Here is a 13,519-nt window from a genome sequence, read left to right as displayed (position 1 = left end):
ATGTCTTTGCTGAAACAGACTTTTTTACTCACTAGGCCATACAGTGCATGTGTTCAGAACTTGCATCTCTTGCAGGTCTAAATTATGCTGGTTAAAACTCAATACATTTCAAACACACTGTGACTATCACAAAAACTACACAGCCAAGTATACTTTTAATCATTTGATGCTACATTTAAAAGCTGCCACAGTTGTGTCTAGACAAAATAGAATGTACTGCTTCTATAGAACTGTTATTTCTATCAAATCCTTTGTTCAATCAGTGCGAGTTGAACGTTTGTGAGATTATTGAAAGTCTTATACATTTTACTTTTTGTGAGAGTAAGAAAAAATTCTGTGTAGCTTTCTATTCAGGAAGGATACCAGCAAATTCACAATTTGCTGTAATGTTGTTTTAAAACATTGCCAGTTTTCTCTGGAATTCTGTCAGTTCTGAAATTACTCCTTGGACCTTGTCCATACGTAGAAGCTAGCAAACGCTGAGGTGCAGTGTGACTTTACAGTGCAGTTGCTCTACCACTCTGTTTCAAATAGACAAGGCAGGATTTTTTCCTGTTGTACATGAAGAATCAGCCATCTTGTAACAAATGTCCATAAATGAAACTAATATGGAATAGTCACAACACTGTAATTCATGTCCTGCTGTGCAGCGCTAACTTGCTCATCCGGACAAGCTCTTAGTAATAGTGGGAAATATTGACCATAATGATTATCTCTGTATAAAGTATTATCTTAGTGCCTAGATGCTACAGTGACTGCCATTATGACAAAGCCTACAACAGCTGTGTGTAACCAATTCTGTCCCCTGGGTGAGTGTTTCTCCAACAGAAAAAAAAAATCTTAGTAGCCCTTAGGTCAAAATGATGTGTTGACTCTGTGTAGAGATGAGCCTTCTACTTGCTTCTGTGTTAGCTGTCTCCACACTGCCCAAGATGCCTGTTACCTGCATGTGGAAACAGCAGACCAGCTTCGTCATCTTATATGAATAGCAAGAAGAAATCTGCTACCCATCGTCAATCAAGTATGTTCTTGATATAGTAGTGCAGCCAGCCTGACCCATTAATTTCATTGTATCTCATTAATCTTGCCTAAAGTGCCTCAGTTAGTTCTAGCGTGGTGTTAGGGTCAATTCATTTGAGCTGGCTGGAAAGACTTAATTCGCACAGTGACTTTCCAAAAAGGACAAACGTGAGGTAAGCACCTGTTTTGTCTGCTTGCATCCAAGTTGGCAGTTCCAAGTTATCAGTAAGTCCTTAAAACTGCTTTAACTGAGTAAGGCTATTGTAGTTAAACAAACCACTGTCACTGCTATCTGTAATCTGTGTGCTGGTATTCTAGTCTTAACTTTCTCAAAAAGAGGTTAGATTATACATAGTGTTTGTAAATCAGAAAAGTTATTTGAATAGATTATTATTGTGATACTTTCTAATCAAATTTATGCTGCAGTATATGCATATAAGGTAATTTATGTGTCTAAATACACTTCTGGCTAAATTTTTAGGTTTAACCTAAAAATTGCTGTTCAGACATCAGAGAATGGTTTTTCCACTTTCAAATGATTGTGTATGAAAGATGGTGATAGAACTGTACTGGGGCTGGTAAAAGGCAGTCTGTGAAATGTTCAGGATCTGACTTGTGTGGAAGATAATTATCCTTGGCCTTCATGGTCCTTTTGGCTTACTACTGGGTTTTATTTATGACTTTGATTTGCCATCTTAATGGGCTTTTTACAGGCAACTCCATTTAGAGCTGTTGGTGGAATAAAACAATAACCATAATAAGCAGACCAAACAGTGTCTGTAGCTTTGATAGCTTCCAAACTGCCACAGTGTGAAATTAACTGAATTACAACTCCATAGAATAAAACCTTTTTTCTTTTTTCTCCTCATTTTAACGGTATTTTTAAAGCTGAGAATTGTATTGATAGTTATGATGAGTCTCCTTGAAATTAATTACAGAATCTTGCGGATTCCTACCTGATTTTTACGTCGGGGGTAGCAGCAAATATAATTTGAGTCTGAGAACCCAGATGACAGAATTTACCACGTCTCCCTGAATGCTCCCTTTTTTCAGAAGCGGTTTACCATCGCTGACAGAAGGAGGAGAAGTCTTTACTACAACTTTTGCAATGATAGTAGATTTCAGCTGTTCAAGAAATTAGGTGTCTAATCCCAGCAAGATTTTTCTATATAATTAGTGGAGGGAGATAGGATTAGAGCAAGTCCAGAGAAAATTCATCCCATACTAAGAGAGGATGAATTATCTTACGTGTCAGTCCAAAAACAAGATTGTATAGCAGTCTAAAATTGTTTTTTTCAGGTAAAATACAACAATTGCTGTTACTTCTGGAGAAGAGGCTTCTGTGAATCTCCAGTTCTGCCACTGTTCACAATTACAATCTCAGCAGAAACATAGGCTAACCCAATATAAATACACTTAATTGCATGAGGAAGTATGAGTATTACTGAAATATCCTTTATTATGAGTAGGCTGCATTTATAGTACAGCTTTAGGCGAATATATTTAAATATCTCTTAGTACCTTTAACTAAATTAAAATTCCAGTTCATTCTTAGATTTTAGATTATCTAGACAGTGTGGGAGACGATCAAGACACAAATTAACTTGTAATGGGTTAGACCCCTGCTCTTTAAAGGAAGATTTCTATTAACAAGCCAACCCAAATTCCCTTGTTCTCCTTTTTCAGTAGTTGATGGATTAATTTTGCAAAACAACTTCACACATGTGGATGTTCACCACATTTAGATGGAGATTATACCACATAATAAAGTATTTAGGTTGAGTTTAACCCCCCCCTTTTTTTTTTGGCTCAGGCTGCATTCAACATAAGAACTATTTGTGTATTTTTCTAATATGTTTTATAAGTTATCAAAAACAGAATTAAAAAACAGGGTAAGAACCTAGAGTACCAAATGGCTGTAATTTTTGCTTACAGCATGTATGTACAGCAGACTCTCTCTTCAGCGGGGAGCTTTAATGAAGAGCTTTTAGGGACGTGTCTATACCTTGAATTGTTCTTGGAGTCTATTTCTGGTTGATACGGATATGAGAAAACATATGTTCCTACTAATCTTACCATTCTGTATCCAACAGTTCATAAAAGTTTGATATTTGTCTGGTAAGGAAAAACTGTTACCACCCAGCTGAAGTTACCAAATGTACCTGGAAACAGAATGAATGCTGTCCAAAGGTTGTATTTTCCATTTTGATTTAAAAGTTGGTTGTAGTATGTCATGTTTCAGCATCCTGATAGAAGGAGGATTGTTTCTTGGGGGTTTGGTTGGAGGCTTTTTTAATTGGTTTGTTTTGTTTCAAAAGAAAATGTAGTAGGAATTCAAGTGAATATTATTTCTAATATTTCTAACTATTTCTAATAGTTAGAGTTCTGCTCTGATTTTGTTTCTGATTGAGCTGATACATGTAGTAATTAATTTCAAAATGTTAATTTAAAAAGTGTTAAAAATTAGTAACACAACAAAAACTTTTAACAGTGTAGTAATTATGTGTTGCAGAAGACAGAGATTGCCTGTTAAAGTGAACTTTTCACTTAACCTAACTGGAGTACCTTTAAAGTCAGTGTTTAAACAAAACCAATGTGTATTGATACTTCAAAAAAACCAAAAAGCATTATTGCATACATCAGCATTTGATACCAAGTCTAACTTGCTATATGTTTGCCAGTAACAAGGGTACTTGTTACTTGACTTTTTTTTCTGAAATCTGATACAACTGCTTCTAAGCTTTGACAGGACTGAATAAAGTTGATTATGTGCCTGTAAATAAATGTAAACACTTGAGAAGCTTTCATGTGAGCAAGTTTTTCAACACAGGGATGAGTGTGTTTAGACTTTTGTCTTAGACTGAGCAAAACCCAGCTGTTTACAGACTTTTATCAGTTCTGAGTTACTGAATATGGTTTTGTGAGTGGTTATAGTGTCTGTACAATAGGTGTGTTGCTCTTTAAAGCCACTAAGCATTCTTAATGAAGCTTATTTTCTATTTCATGGTGAATGTTAGTCACTTAATTTACATCTTTTCTTCTTTTTTTCCCCTAGGAGATAATCAAGCTTTTGTAAGCACTTAGCACTGTACTGTAAAAGGTTTTATCTTATTCCTTTAGGGGAGAGGTACTTTTGTCACCAAAGCTACATGCTGCTCTTGCATACCTCTGAGTGCCAGTGCGTGACAATTGAAAACAGATTCAACGTTATGTTAAAGTAAAATAGTTTTTCTACCTTTTTTTAGAACCAGAACTTTAGGCTAATATTCATAATAGAATCCTTAAAATCTCTAAAAGTTTCTTTGAAAATATTTTACAAATTATATTTTCTGATGCATATTCTTATTTGTGGGAGAATGTATTCAAAGCTTCTAATCATTCCTTTATCTTAAAGCTTAAATAAAATCCTTGTGTTAATAGACATTACTGCTTTAAAAAATAAATTATAAGCATTTAGAGAGAACATTATACAGCTTGTATTTGAGCAAGTCTACCCAGCACATCAATTGTTCAGGTATCTAAGCATGTAACTTCCTCAAGTATGTGCTTAGTGCCTTGTAGCATGAACACCTCAGTCATCGCTATGATGTTTTGACTTTAATTTTGCTTAAGATTTAGGGTGTCGTTCTGCATACTTAGGTGCAGAGAGATTTTGCTACTTATGCTGTCATAAACAAATCTTGCAAGCATAGCCTTTCTACAGTTGTTGGCAGGTTGCAGTCTAGATTTTGTAGGAATCCCTGTGGCACTAGAGCTAACTTTCTGTCTATAAAAGTCAGGAATGGCACACACGACCTTGTTTTGCAGCATGTCATTCTGGTTCCTCATTGGGCATGTCAGTATCCTTGGTTTGCAGTATGCAAGGTGACTTCCACAGTACCAGCAGGCACAGTGACTGACGGAGCAAAGACACGCAGCAGCTGCCCTGTAGCCTGTGGTTCTAATGAAGTTTTGCATGTTTAGTTGAAATACGGGCAAAGACTTTTGTCCCTCCCAACTTTAGGAGTAAATATAGTAAACATCAAATGTGCCAGTGTGGTGGTGTTTAATTTTAGAAAAGGGTGAGTGCATTGTTGTGGGATCAGTGCAGGCTTCAGTATTTTCCACTTGTGGCACTTCGAGTCTGAAAACAGTATTTGAGGCTGCAGCACCTGACAACTGAAGTATTTTACAGAAATCCACAAGTAGTAGATGTGACACAATTACAGTGCCACACCAAAATTGAAATGTGAAATTCCTCACTGTGACTTAAAACTTGTAGCTTTCTAGAGCAAACAAAAAAATTTAAAAGTCTGTGCCTTAAACCATTAAATGAATACACCCTAACTGTAGCCTGTGGATTTCTGTAGCCTTATATTTGATTTTTGAAGGTGACCAAAAATATTTCTGTGGATCATACTGAAGATTGATTTGGAGAAAATGCTTTTAAAAATATTTTGACCCATTTTTACTTTTGCACTTAGAGAAATGAAGATTTATGACAGTGTATTTCTGGCTTGGAATCACATCAATCAAAGTCAGAAAGCTTTAGCTGACCTTAATTTTCAAGTCTTTATATTTTGACAAAAAGAAAAATAAGGAAGGAAAATTAGTCTTACGTATTTGTCTCAACTTTGAGATTTCTGTGTCAAATTCTTTTTTAAAAACTTGTTTAGTTTCTTCAAAACAAAAAATTCCTCCAATTTTTAAGCAAAATAGTGTACTTAAGTCATAGTGTGTCAATATCTGTACCAGTGTGAGAAGAAAACCAGAAGGTTATTTGTAGTTGGTGTGGGTGGGCTTCATTGGGTGTTTTAAAGCTCCATAAGTTTGAATAAAAAAATTTCACTTTTTAGAGAAAATGTGGGTGTAGTTTATACGGTCTGTCCTTAACTCAAAAGAATACCTGAAATAGTCAAGATCTTAAAATCTTGTTTTGGTACAAAAAAAGGTTTTCTCATGTATGTATGAAGAGCTCAAGAAGAGCCACCACTGGCTTCCTTTATGTGTCTCTATAGGATTGTTTGGATGGTTTGAACACAACCTAGCAATTTATTTTTGTTTTGATTTCCTCAGTATTTGTACTGCACAACACTGGATCTTGTATAAAGGTGCCATATCCCAAAGCTTATTATTGGACAGGGAATGTTTAGATGTGCACACAAAATGACTGCATGCCAGCTGATTGCAGTAATTGTTTGAAGCAAAATAAACCAAAGTTATTAACCTTGTTTTATTAAGAATTGTACCTGGCTGCCACAATGCTGCTGATGCTGTGGCACAACTGATGAACATGCAATTTCAGTCTTCTCTGCTACTTCCTAGAGTAGTTTAGGACTTTTAGAACCCTCATTCCAGTCACCTAACTTGCTCTTTCTATTGCGATGTTGTTTCAGTGTTCCTAGCCATTGTTGATTTCTTAAATACAGGAATATTCTAGTAACAAAATCGAGAGGGCAGAACTACCTTTAAGGCCTTTATATATGATGACTAGTCTAGAATAATTGTGTAGACCTACTAACTTGATTCTTTGCTTACCTTTTAATTCCTTTTCCAAGCACAAAGACATAATAATGTTGGCCACAATACCTGTTTTGGATAACTGGTGTGTGTGTGTGTGTGTGCACTGTTGTTTAGTTTTGTTAACAGGACTTAAAACTTTGGTGAACATATGTTATCTCTGGAAAAATCTATTGCTTCACAAGCAATCTGTTTTACATGTTTTTAAATCTTCTGCTGGTTTGAGTTCTTCATAACTAGTGTAAACCTGGTGTTTTAGATGGAGATAACTCGTAATAGTTACACTTTCCTTGAGATGTTGACAGAGACTTACATATAAATGTTTGACTAAAACTATAATAAACTCTCATGCTTATTAAAATGTTTATAACTGAATTCTCAGATACAGTTCATACAGTGTGAGAGGAGCTTTGGTGAAGTCCTTGTCTTGTGAGATGCTGAGAAAACCTTGAAGAGTAGATATCTTCAGCTAATGTTGAAAATTGCTGAAAGCTGAAATCTCAGAATCTTTAAAAACTGTGCTTTTAGATACTGGTAGTTTTTTTGTTGAAGTTGAGGGCAACTTGAATGGGAGCTATGCCGGGATATTTCTATTTGGTTTGATGGATTCCCTGTCTATAGTATGTACTTCACATTTTTTTATTTGTCTTTTTTCTTTTTTTACCTAAGTGTGCATGACTTAGAGTACACTGTATAGCATTGGTCTGCTAAATAAACACTTCTATGTATTTGTGTGTGGTGTTCTAACATGGTTGCATTAGTGCAAATGGTTGTAATTCACAAAAAGTGCCACTTACCAGTCATCCTCTGTAGAGTGTTGTGAATGTTACCTGTGCTTCTTTTGTACAAACACGCTAATGAGTGTTGTGATGAGTATTTGCCTTTAGTCTTTGCTCAGGTACTCATGTGGAGCAGTTCGGTGCTTTTCCTTCTAACTTGTAATACTTGGGATTCTAAGCAGAAAATAAAAAGAGCAAACAAAAGCATTGTGATTAGAGCAGTACTTTATGTAACAGATGCTTTTTTCCACATCTTGAGTAGAATGCAATAAAGATCATACCTGATGAAGCATGTCTTGTTATCTCATGCACCTTACGCTGTTACACCTGCCTTGCTATCATGACTGAGAAATGCAATAAAATGGGAAGTGTTTGGTGAATAATACAGTTTATATAGAGCATCGTGTGTATGAAACTTACTTTGCAGCTAAACTCATTAGTTGTAAATTGCCTCACATTCCAGAACAAGCTTTTTATACCCTTTTGAAGTAACTTGTATGAAATTGAAGCAAAGCTATGAGCGTTTTCAGATTCAGTGTGATTTAATTCAAATATACCTGAATATTACTGTGCTTTAAGGGCTGTACAATTAGCATAGCCACTTTCAAAAGGTTCAGTTTACTGAAGATATGTTTCTATAGGCATAATTTGTCAAGAAAATTAAGTACTTAAGTTTGGCTGCATTCAAAAGGAGCACACTGACATCTGGCTTGGAAAGTATTTAAGCTAGCTGCTGTTTTCAAAGGACGAGGCAATCTTGTTTAATCAGTGTAACTAGACTAATAGTATTTTAATATGAGTGTGTTCCACTTCTTTGACTTTCATTGAAGGAAAGAGCCATAATGGAATTATTTAAAAAACGAAAAACAGCAACAACCCCTCCAAACCAACACATTAAAATGAGCACTTAGTCTAAACAGACTTCTAGCTCGTTTTTTCAGATTCTTTTAGCTCAGAAAGTGATGTTGCAATCTTGTAGTTGTTGGAGGTTTTTGTTTTGTTTTCCAAAGACAGCTCACAGAAAATACATGACAATAGAATCTCTTGCTTACCTGCGTGCTTCAGTCAACCAAACTGCCTAAATTCTGTTAGGGGGTCACATCACTGTCCTGCAGTAATAAAACTTGTTTCAAATTTACAGATGACTTTGATATGTTTTTCTAGCTGAATCTGGTTGATTTAGAAGGTAAATTATGCACAAAATCAAATTGGAAAATACGTAGAAAGTAAACAAAAGTTGCCTTACATTGTGACCTACCTTTTTACAAGATCATCTGTTGCTACTGCTGTTCTGGCTCTTGATCAGTCTGCTATCTGGAAGTGCTATATCATGAAAAGCAACTGATAGGGTTTGATGTTTTTTTATTTTTTGATTAAGTTTTTTTTTATTCCAAGTCTGTATAATAATACAGAAGTTGGGTAATTTGAGTTCTATTTGTGTTTGTTACTGTGGTCATGAAAATAACACTGATAGGATTTTGTTAGCTGTGTTACTAATGGTGCTTGGATGTCCACAGTTCAGTTTGCCTAGAAGAGTGGTGTATGGTTTTGGTTTGTTTTCAAAATTTAAATCAAAGAAAGGTGTAAAGCTTCTAATCAGAAAAAAACAGCTATAATCTGGAGTAAGATTATGGCCAAAAGTCTTTAGTTTTAACATATCTGTTTAGATATACATTTTGTGTCACATATTTTATGTTGAAGTATTATCTAAATAGCAGAGAGAAAAGTGTAATGAAATTAAAAGCAGAAAAATCAAGCTGCTTTGAGATGAAGGATGCTATGAAGTAAAGCCAAGGTAAATTAGAATAGTTTTCCTTGCAGTCTTTGTCTTAGTTTTGAGTCTGACAGGAGGATATTGACTGCCGATAAAATCAGGGTAGGAAAACAACAGTTTCATTAAAATTATATAATTTTGGATCTTGAAACAGACCTTAGTTTTCTCTGTCTCTCCAGCATCAAGAAAATGATCCATATCTCATCTTGCTTGAAAACTATTCAACCAGCTGTAATTATCTGTTAGTCACCATTCTAGAGATATGGCTAATTACTTTTAATTAAAAGTAATATGTTGATACAGCTCCACTATCTCTGCTGGGAATTGTTTTAAACTTATTATTGCTTACCACCAGTTTTCTGCAGTGTGGCTTGGGGAAGAGGAATTTGCACTGCACTGTTCGATAGCAACAGGTCTTAAGAGTATTAAGGATGAAATTCTCAAGGGTCTTTATGTCATGGATGGAAATGGAATCATTACTGTATTTTTGAACTCCTGCTAACGTCATTGACACCCACCTACAGTCCACTAGAAGTATAAGTGCAGAGATCAGTTTGTTCACAGATTACAAGGAGACTAACCAAGAAGGGGCAAGCCAGAGCCAAATTCACTGGTAAGCTTTATTTTAAAGAACACGGAAAGGAGTTTATTGGGTTTTTTCTTGAATGAACTTGTGAAATAGGTCTCTCTTATATTATAGCAGTCTGTATTATTGCACTTAATAATATACGTAGTACATTTTCATTTAATGCTGTTTTAAAAATTGAGCTATCTGGGTCTCCAGCCATACTTTCCCGTTCTCCATGGAGTGCATAAAGATCCGATGCTGTAGCTGATCAGCCAATGAGAATGGCTGTATGTAGTAACAAATGTAAATTTACAGGTGTAAATATTTTATGTTTAATGGCATGCTACTCCTTTTTGAAAAGATCCTTTTTGAAAAGAGAATCTAGTGCCTAGAAATAGCTTTGGTATGGGAAAAACTTCTTTAGAATATTTTGTGCTGCTAGTCTGTTAGTATAAAACAAAAAAAAGATGATAGCACACAGATGTAACCTGCAGCAGGCAGGATTTCCTTGTCACAGAGACATTAATTTCAGGACTCCACTGGACTGTCGTTCTTACTGTATTTGTTACCAGTGATGGCTCTGTAGAACTTAAGGAGTCTGGTTCATTGTCCACCTTACAGATCCTCTGGTCATCTCTCCAACATGTGGAAAGTGGTGCTCCTGGCTCTGTACACAGTATTGGCTGTCAGGGGATTGGCAAAGTGTGCTCCTTACCAACCAGAAGAAAAATGGAAACCTTTAGATAACCCTAGAAACAGAGACCTGGTAAGAAAACACTGCAAGAAAGATAGTTTAAGTCGTGTGGAGTTTGTGTTTTCCATCATGAGAATTTTTACCTTCTAAATGTAAAGGTAAGAGGGGCCCATTAAATGTAGTGTGCACTTTGAACAGTCAATAACCACAACTGGATGAGCATTCTTCAGTCAAGATGTGCTCCTTCACTGAAGAGACGTTCTCAGGGTGCAAGAGTGCACAAAACTTCCTTGCAGCTCTAGTTTTTAAAAATGTGTTTTGATTATACAACCATACATTTTATGAAACAGAAGAGGAATGCTTATTATGTTTCTCTCAAATGTGTATGCTGGTTGTATGTTGTCTCATCTTCTTGAAGTACAAGTTTGCATCTGACGTGTCATGAATAGTGGCTAATGAACTGAAAGTTAATTACTGGTAAGAAAAATACCATTAAGGGAACATTTGCAAGATCTTTCAGGGAACTTGTGAAGGAAAAAAAAATCATTCCCATAATTTTCCTGCACTTTTAAAAGAAGCATTAATTCCTACTTTCAAGTGATCTATCAGTTGCCCTGTTGTTGGTAACTGTTAGAGGAATGTGTGACAGAACTGTACTGTTTGCCCTCAGCAAGGGCTGCCTTGTGTCTGTTTTAAAAGGGATACAGGTTGAATCCTGTGGCTCAGTGGGAAGCACAGGTGATCAGTGGTGTCCTTTGGACACCACATAAGGGGTACAAGCCGTGGATGGAGTGAATGTGTCTGAATTATATTGCCTATGTTATATAGTTTATTATTAAAACAGAGAAGTTTACCTCAGATAGGATCAAATATTACAGCTAATTTGTGACAGTAGAAAAAACTAACCTTGCTCAGGCGTGCTTTGTTTTCACTTGTGCAATGTGTTCAGTTTTTCAGAACGCTCCAGGCTTATTTTTCAGGCAGAGGTCTTGATCTCAGAAAGTTCCCAGCTACTTTCACTATGAACAATGAAGGACCAAGGCCGATCATGTTCTACTCGGATCCTGTTGCTTCTGCATTTGCAGACTATGAAGAAAGGAGAAATTCTTTTCCAAATTATTTCAAAGGCTGAAAGATGCTGCTAAGGTAAAAGAGGATGTCTTTTCCTCTAATATTGTTACATGTAACCAAGTGATTCTCATTGCTGTCTGAAGTATAAAACCAATTATTTTTCAGAGGAAATTAAAAATGGAGCACCTTAACTCTTACCTCAACAATTTTAACCTAACTTCAGGCATTTACTGCTTTGGTAAAATTCCACATGATGCTTGCGCAGCACTATATTGACTATGCTTTTTTTGTCGCATTTTTCCTCCCTTTTTTCATGTGGAGAAGATTTCCAAAAATGTACAGATAATAGAGAATGCATGTTTTCAGTAATCAATATCATTAAAATTATAAATTGAGACTGATGGTTTCCTGTGATATATGTATATTGAGGTTAATTTAAGCATAAGATAGTGTGCTAACAAAGCGTACAGTATCTTTAACATCTTTGTCCATTCATGCTGTTTTTTCTTATTTCTACCACCAGAATTGAAGGTTGAATAAAATGATTGCAAACTTAACACAAACCTCTCCAGAAATACAAAATAACATTGAAGTGTGCCTCAGTTTATAGCAGGCATTTCTTGGCTATTTTATCTATGCATAACCCTATTCTGTAACAAACAAATCCTGTTGTACCTCACTTTGAAGAGTCAGTGAACACTGGCAGTTTTGAGGAAAGGCAAATCTTTGTTTTCTCACATTTTATAAATAAGCAAAGATTTCAGTGAGATCTGAATCTAAGCATTTTGGTGATTTACCCATTACTTTTGAGATTGATTAGTAATGAATATTCAGGTTAGGATTTTTAGCTCTGTCCAAGCACATCTCTTTCTATAACCAACAGCACAGCTCCACTGTTCATGTTATCATGGATAATGATAACTGCATTCACACATTAATACCAAGTTCTCTTTTTTGCCTAGTTTGTGTGTCAGGAAAACAGATTTACCACACTGATTATTGTGCATGACAAATGAATTAAAAGGGACTTCAGAAGGGATGCTAATAGCTGTAGTAGAGCAACAGAGAGAAAATGACTGATGGAAGTAATTTGTCCTATATAACTCAGGAGGATCACAGCTGTTCTCTTCAGTGCTCAAAACAGTTTTCTGAAAGCAGAGGTATTTCAGCCAGTGTGACCAGGCCTTGGTTTGGATGCAAATATGTGTTTGTCTCTCATCCTGTTGTTTCTTTTTCTTTTTTTTTTTTCTTCAGGCATTAACCTTGGAACTTCATGCGAAGTGTTAACCTTCACAGCAAAGTATTACTGCCTTCACTTTTTAACTGTTCCCTGAAAACTTAAAATTTCCTCACTATCAGTTTTTACTATGGAATCTGATGTCATGTTGTAATTAGCACACTTGCTGTCTGTTGACAAACGTGTGATTTGGGTACTGCCCTGTGCCTAGCAGTGTGTGTGTGTGTTTGCAGGTGAATAAATGGGAGTGTAGCAGAGTGCTTTCAATGGCTGCTGAGCCTCTTTGTTCAAAACCGGTAAATAAACGGTACCTTTCGCTTTGAGCTACACCTCATAAACTGTTTTGCAGTGGTGTGGGGTTTATTTTGTGGTGTGGTTTCTTTGCGTTTGGCTGTGGGTTTTTAGATGCTATTTTATCAGCAGCCTTCTAGGCGAGACTGAAGGGGAAAGGGGGGGATAGGGCCTGACAGAGACCTGGCCCAGGCCTGCTGGGTGCCTGTAAAAGAGGGGCCCGGCCCCCCTTTTCTGACCCTGCCCCAGTCACTATTTCAACTAGGCGACAGCTGTATACACGTATGAAGTTGAAAAACCCTTCCAATGTACCAGTGACACCTGCGTCTGAGGTAGCAAAAGATGATCTCCCATCTCTTAACGGTGAGCTTCCTCAGTGAGGAGCTGCCCTCATGCCTCGCCTGCGTGCCGCGGGTCCCTCCGAGGCAGCGAGCACAGGAGCAGCGCCTGCCGACGCGGCTCCCCGCAGCCACCTCGGGCTCGAGCCTCCCTTCACACCCCAGCACCTCGGCTGCCCGCGCCTAAGGGCTGACGCTCCCCCTGCCTCAAGGCAGCGGCGCCGGGCCGCGCGGAACTCGTACGTGAG

At 36.8% G+C, this 13,519-nt stretch overlaps 1 protein-coding gene across 1 annotated transcript; it reads left to right on the top strand.

Annotated features, from left to right (window-relative positions):
* Window positions 1-10,283: 10,283 nt before the first annotated feature.
* On the top strand, window positions 10,284-11,466 carry LOC311192741 (uncharacterized protein C2orf66; the record flags this gene model as incomplete). The annotated part of the gene is made up of 2 exons (XM_084265305.1): window positions 10,284-10,406; window positions 11,284-11,466. The coding sequence occupies 2 exons, from the start codon at window positions 10,284-10,286 to the stop codon at window positions 11,464-11,466; spliced, it is 306 nt and encodes a 101-aa protein (XP_084121431.1).
* Between the last annotated feature and the right edge of the window lie 2,053 nt (window positions 11,467-13,519).

Source organism: Gallinula chloropus (assembly GCF_964237585.1).
Source record: "Gallinula chloropus genome assembly, chromosome: 5".
Lineage (NCBI taxonomy): Eukaryota > Metazoa > Chordata > Aves > Gruiformes > Rallidae > Gallinula > Gallinula chloropus.
The sequence above is the reverse complement of the archived record's forward strand: the minus strand, read 5'-3'. Positions and strand labels throughout refer to the sequence as shown.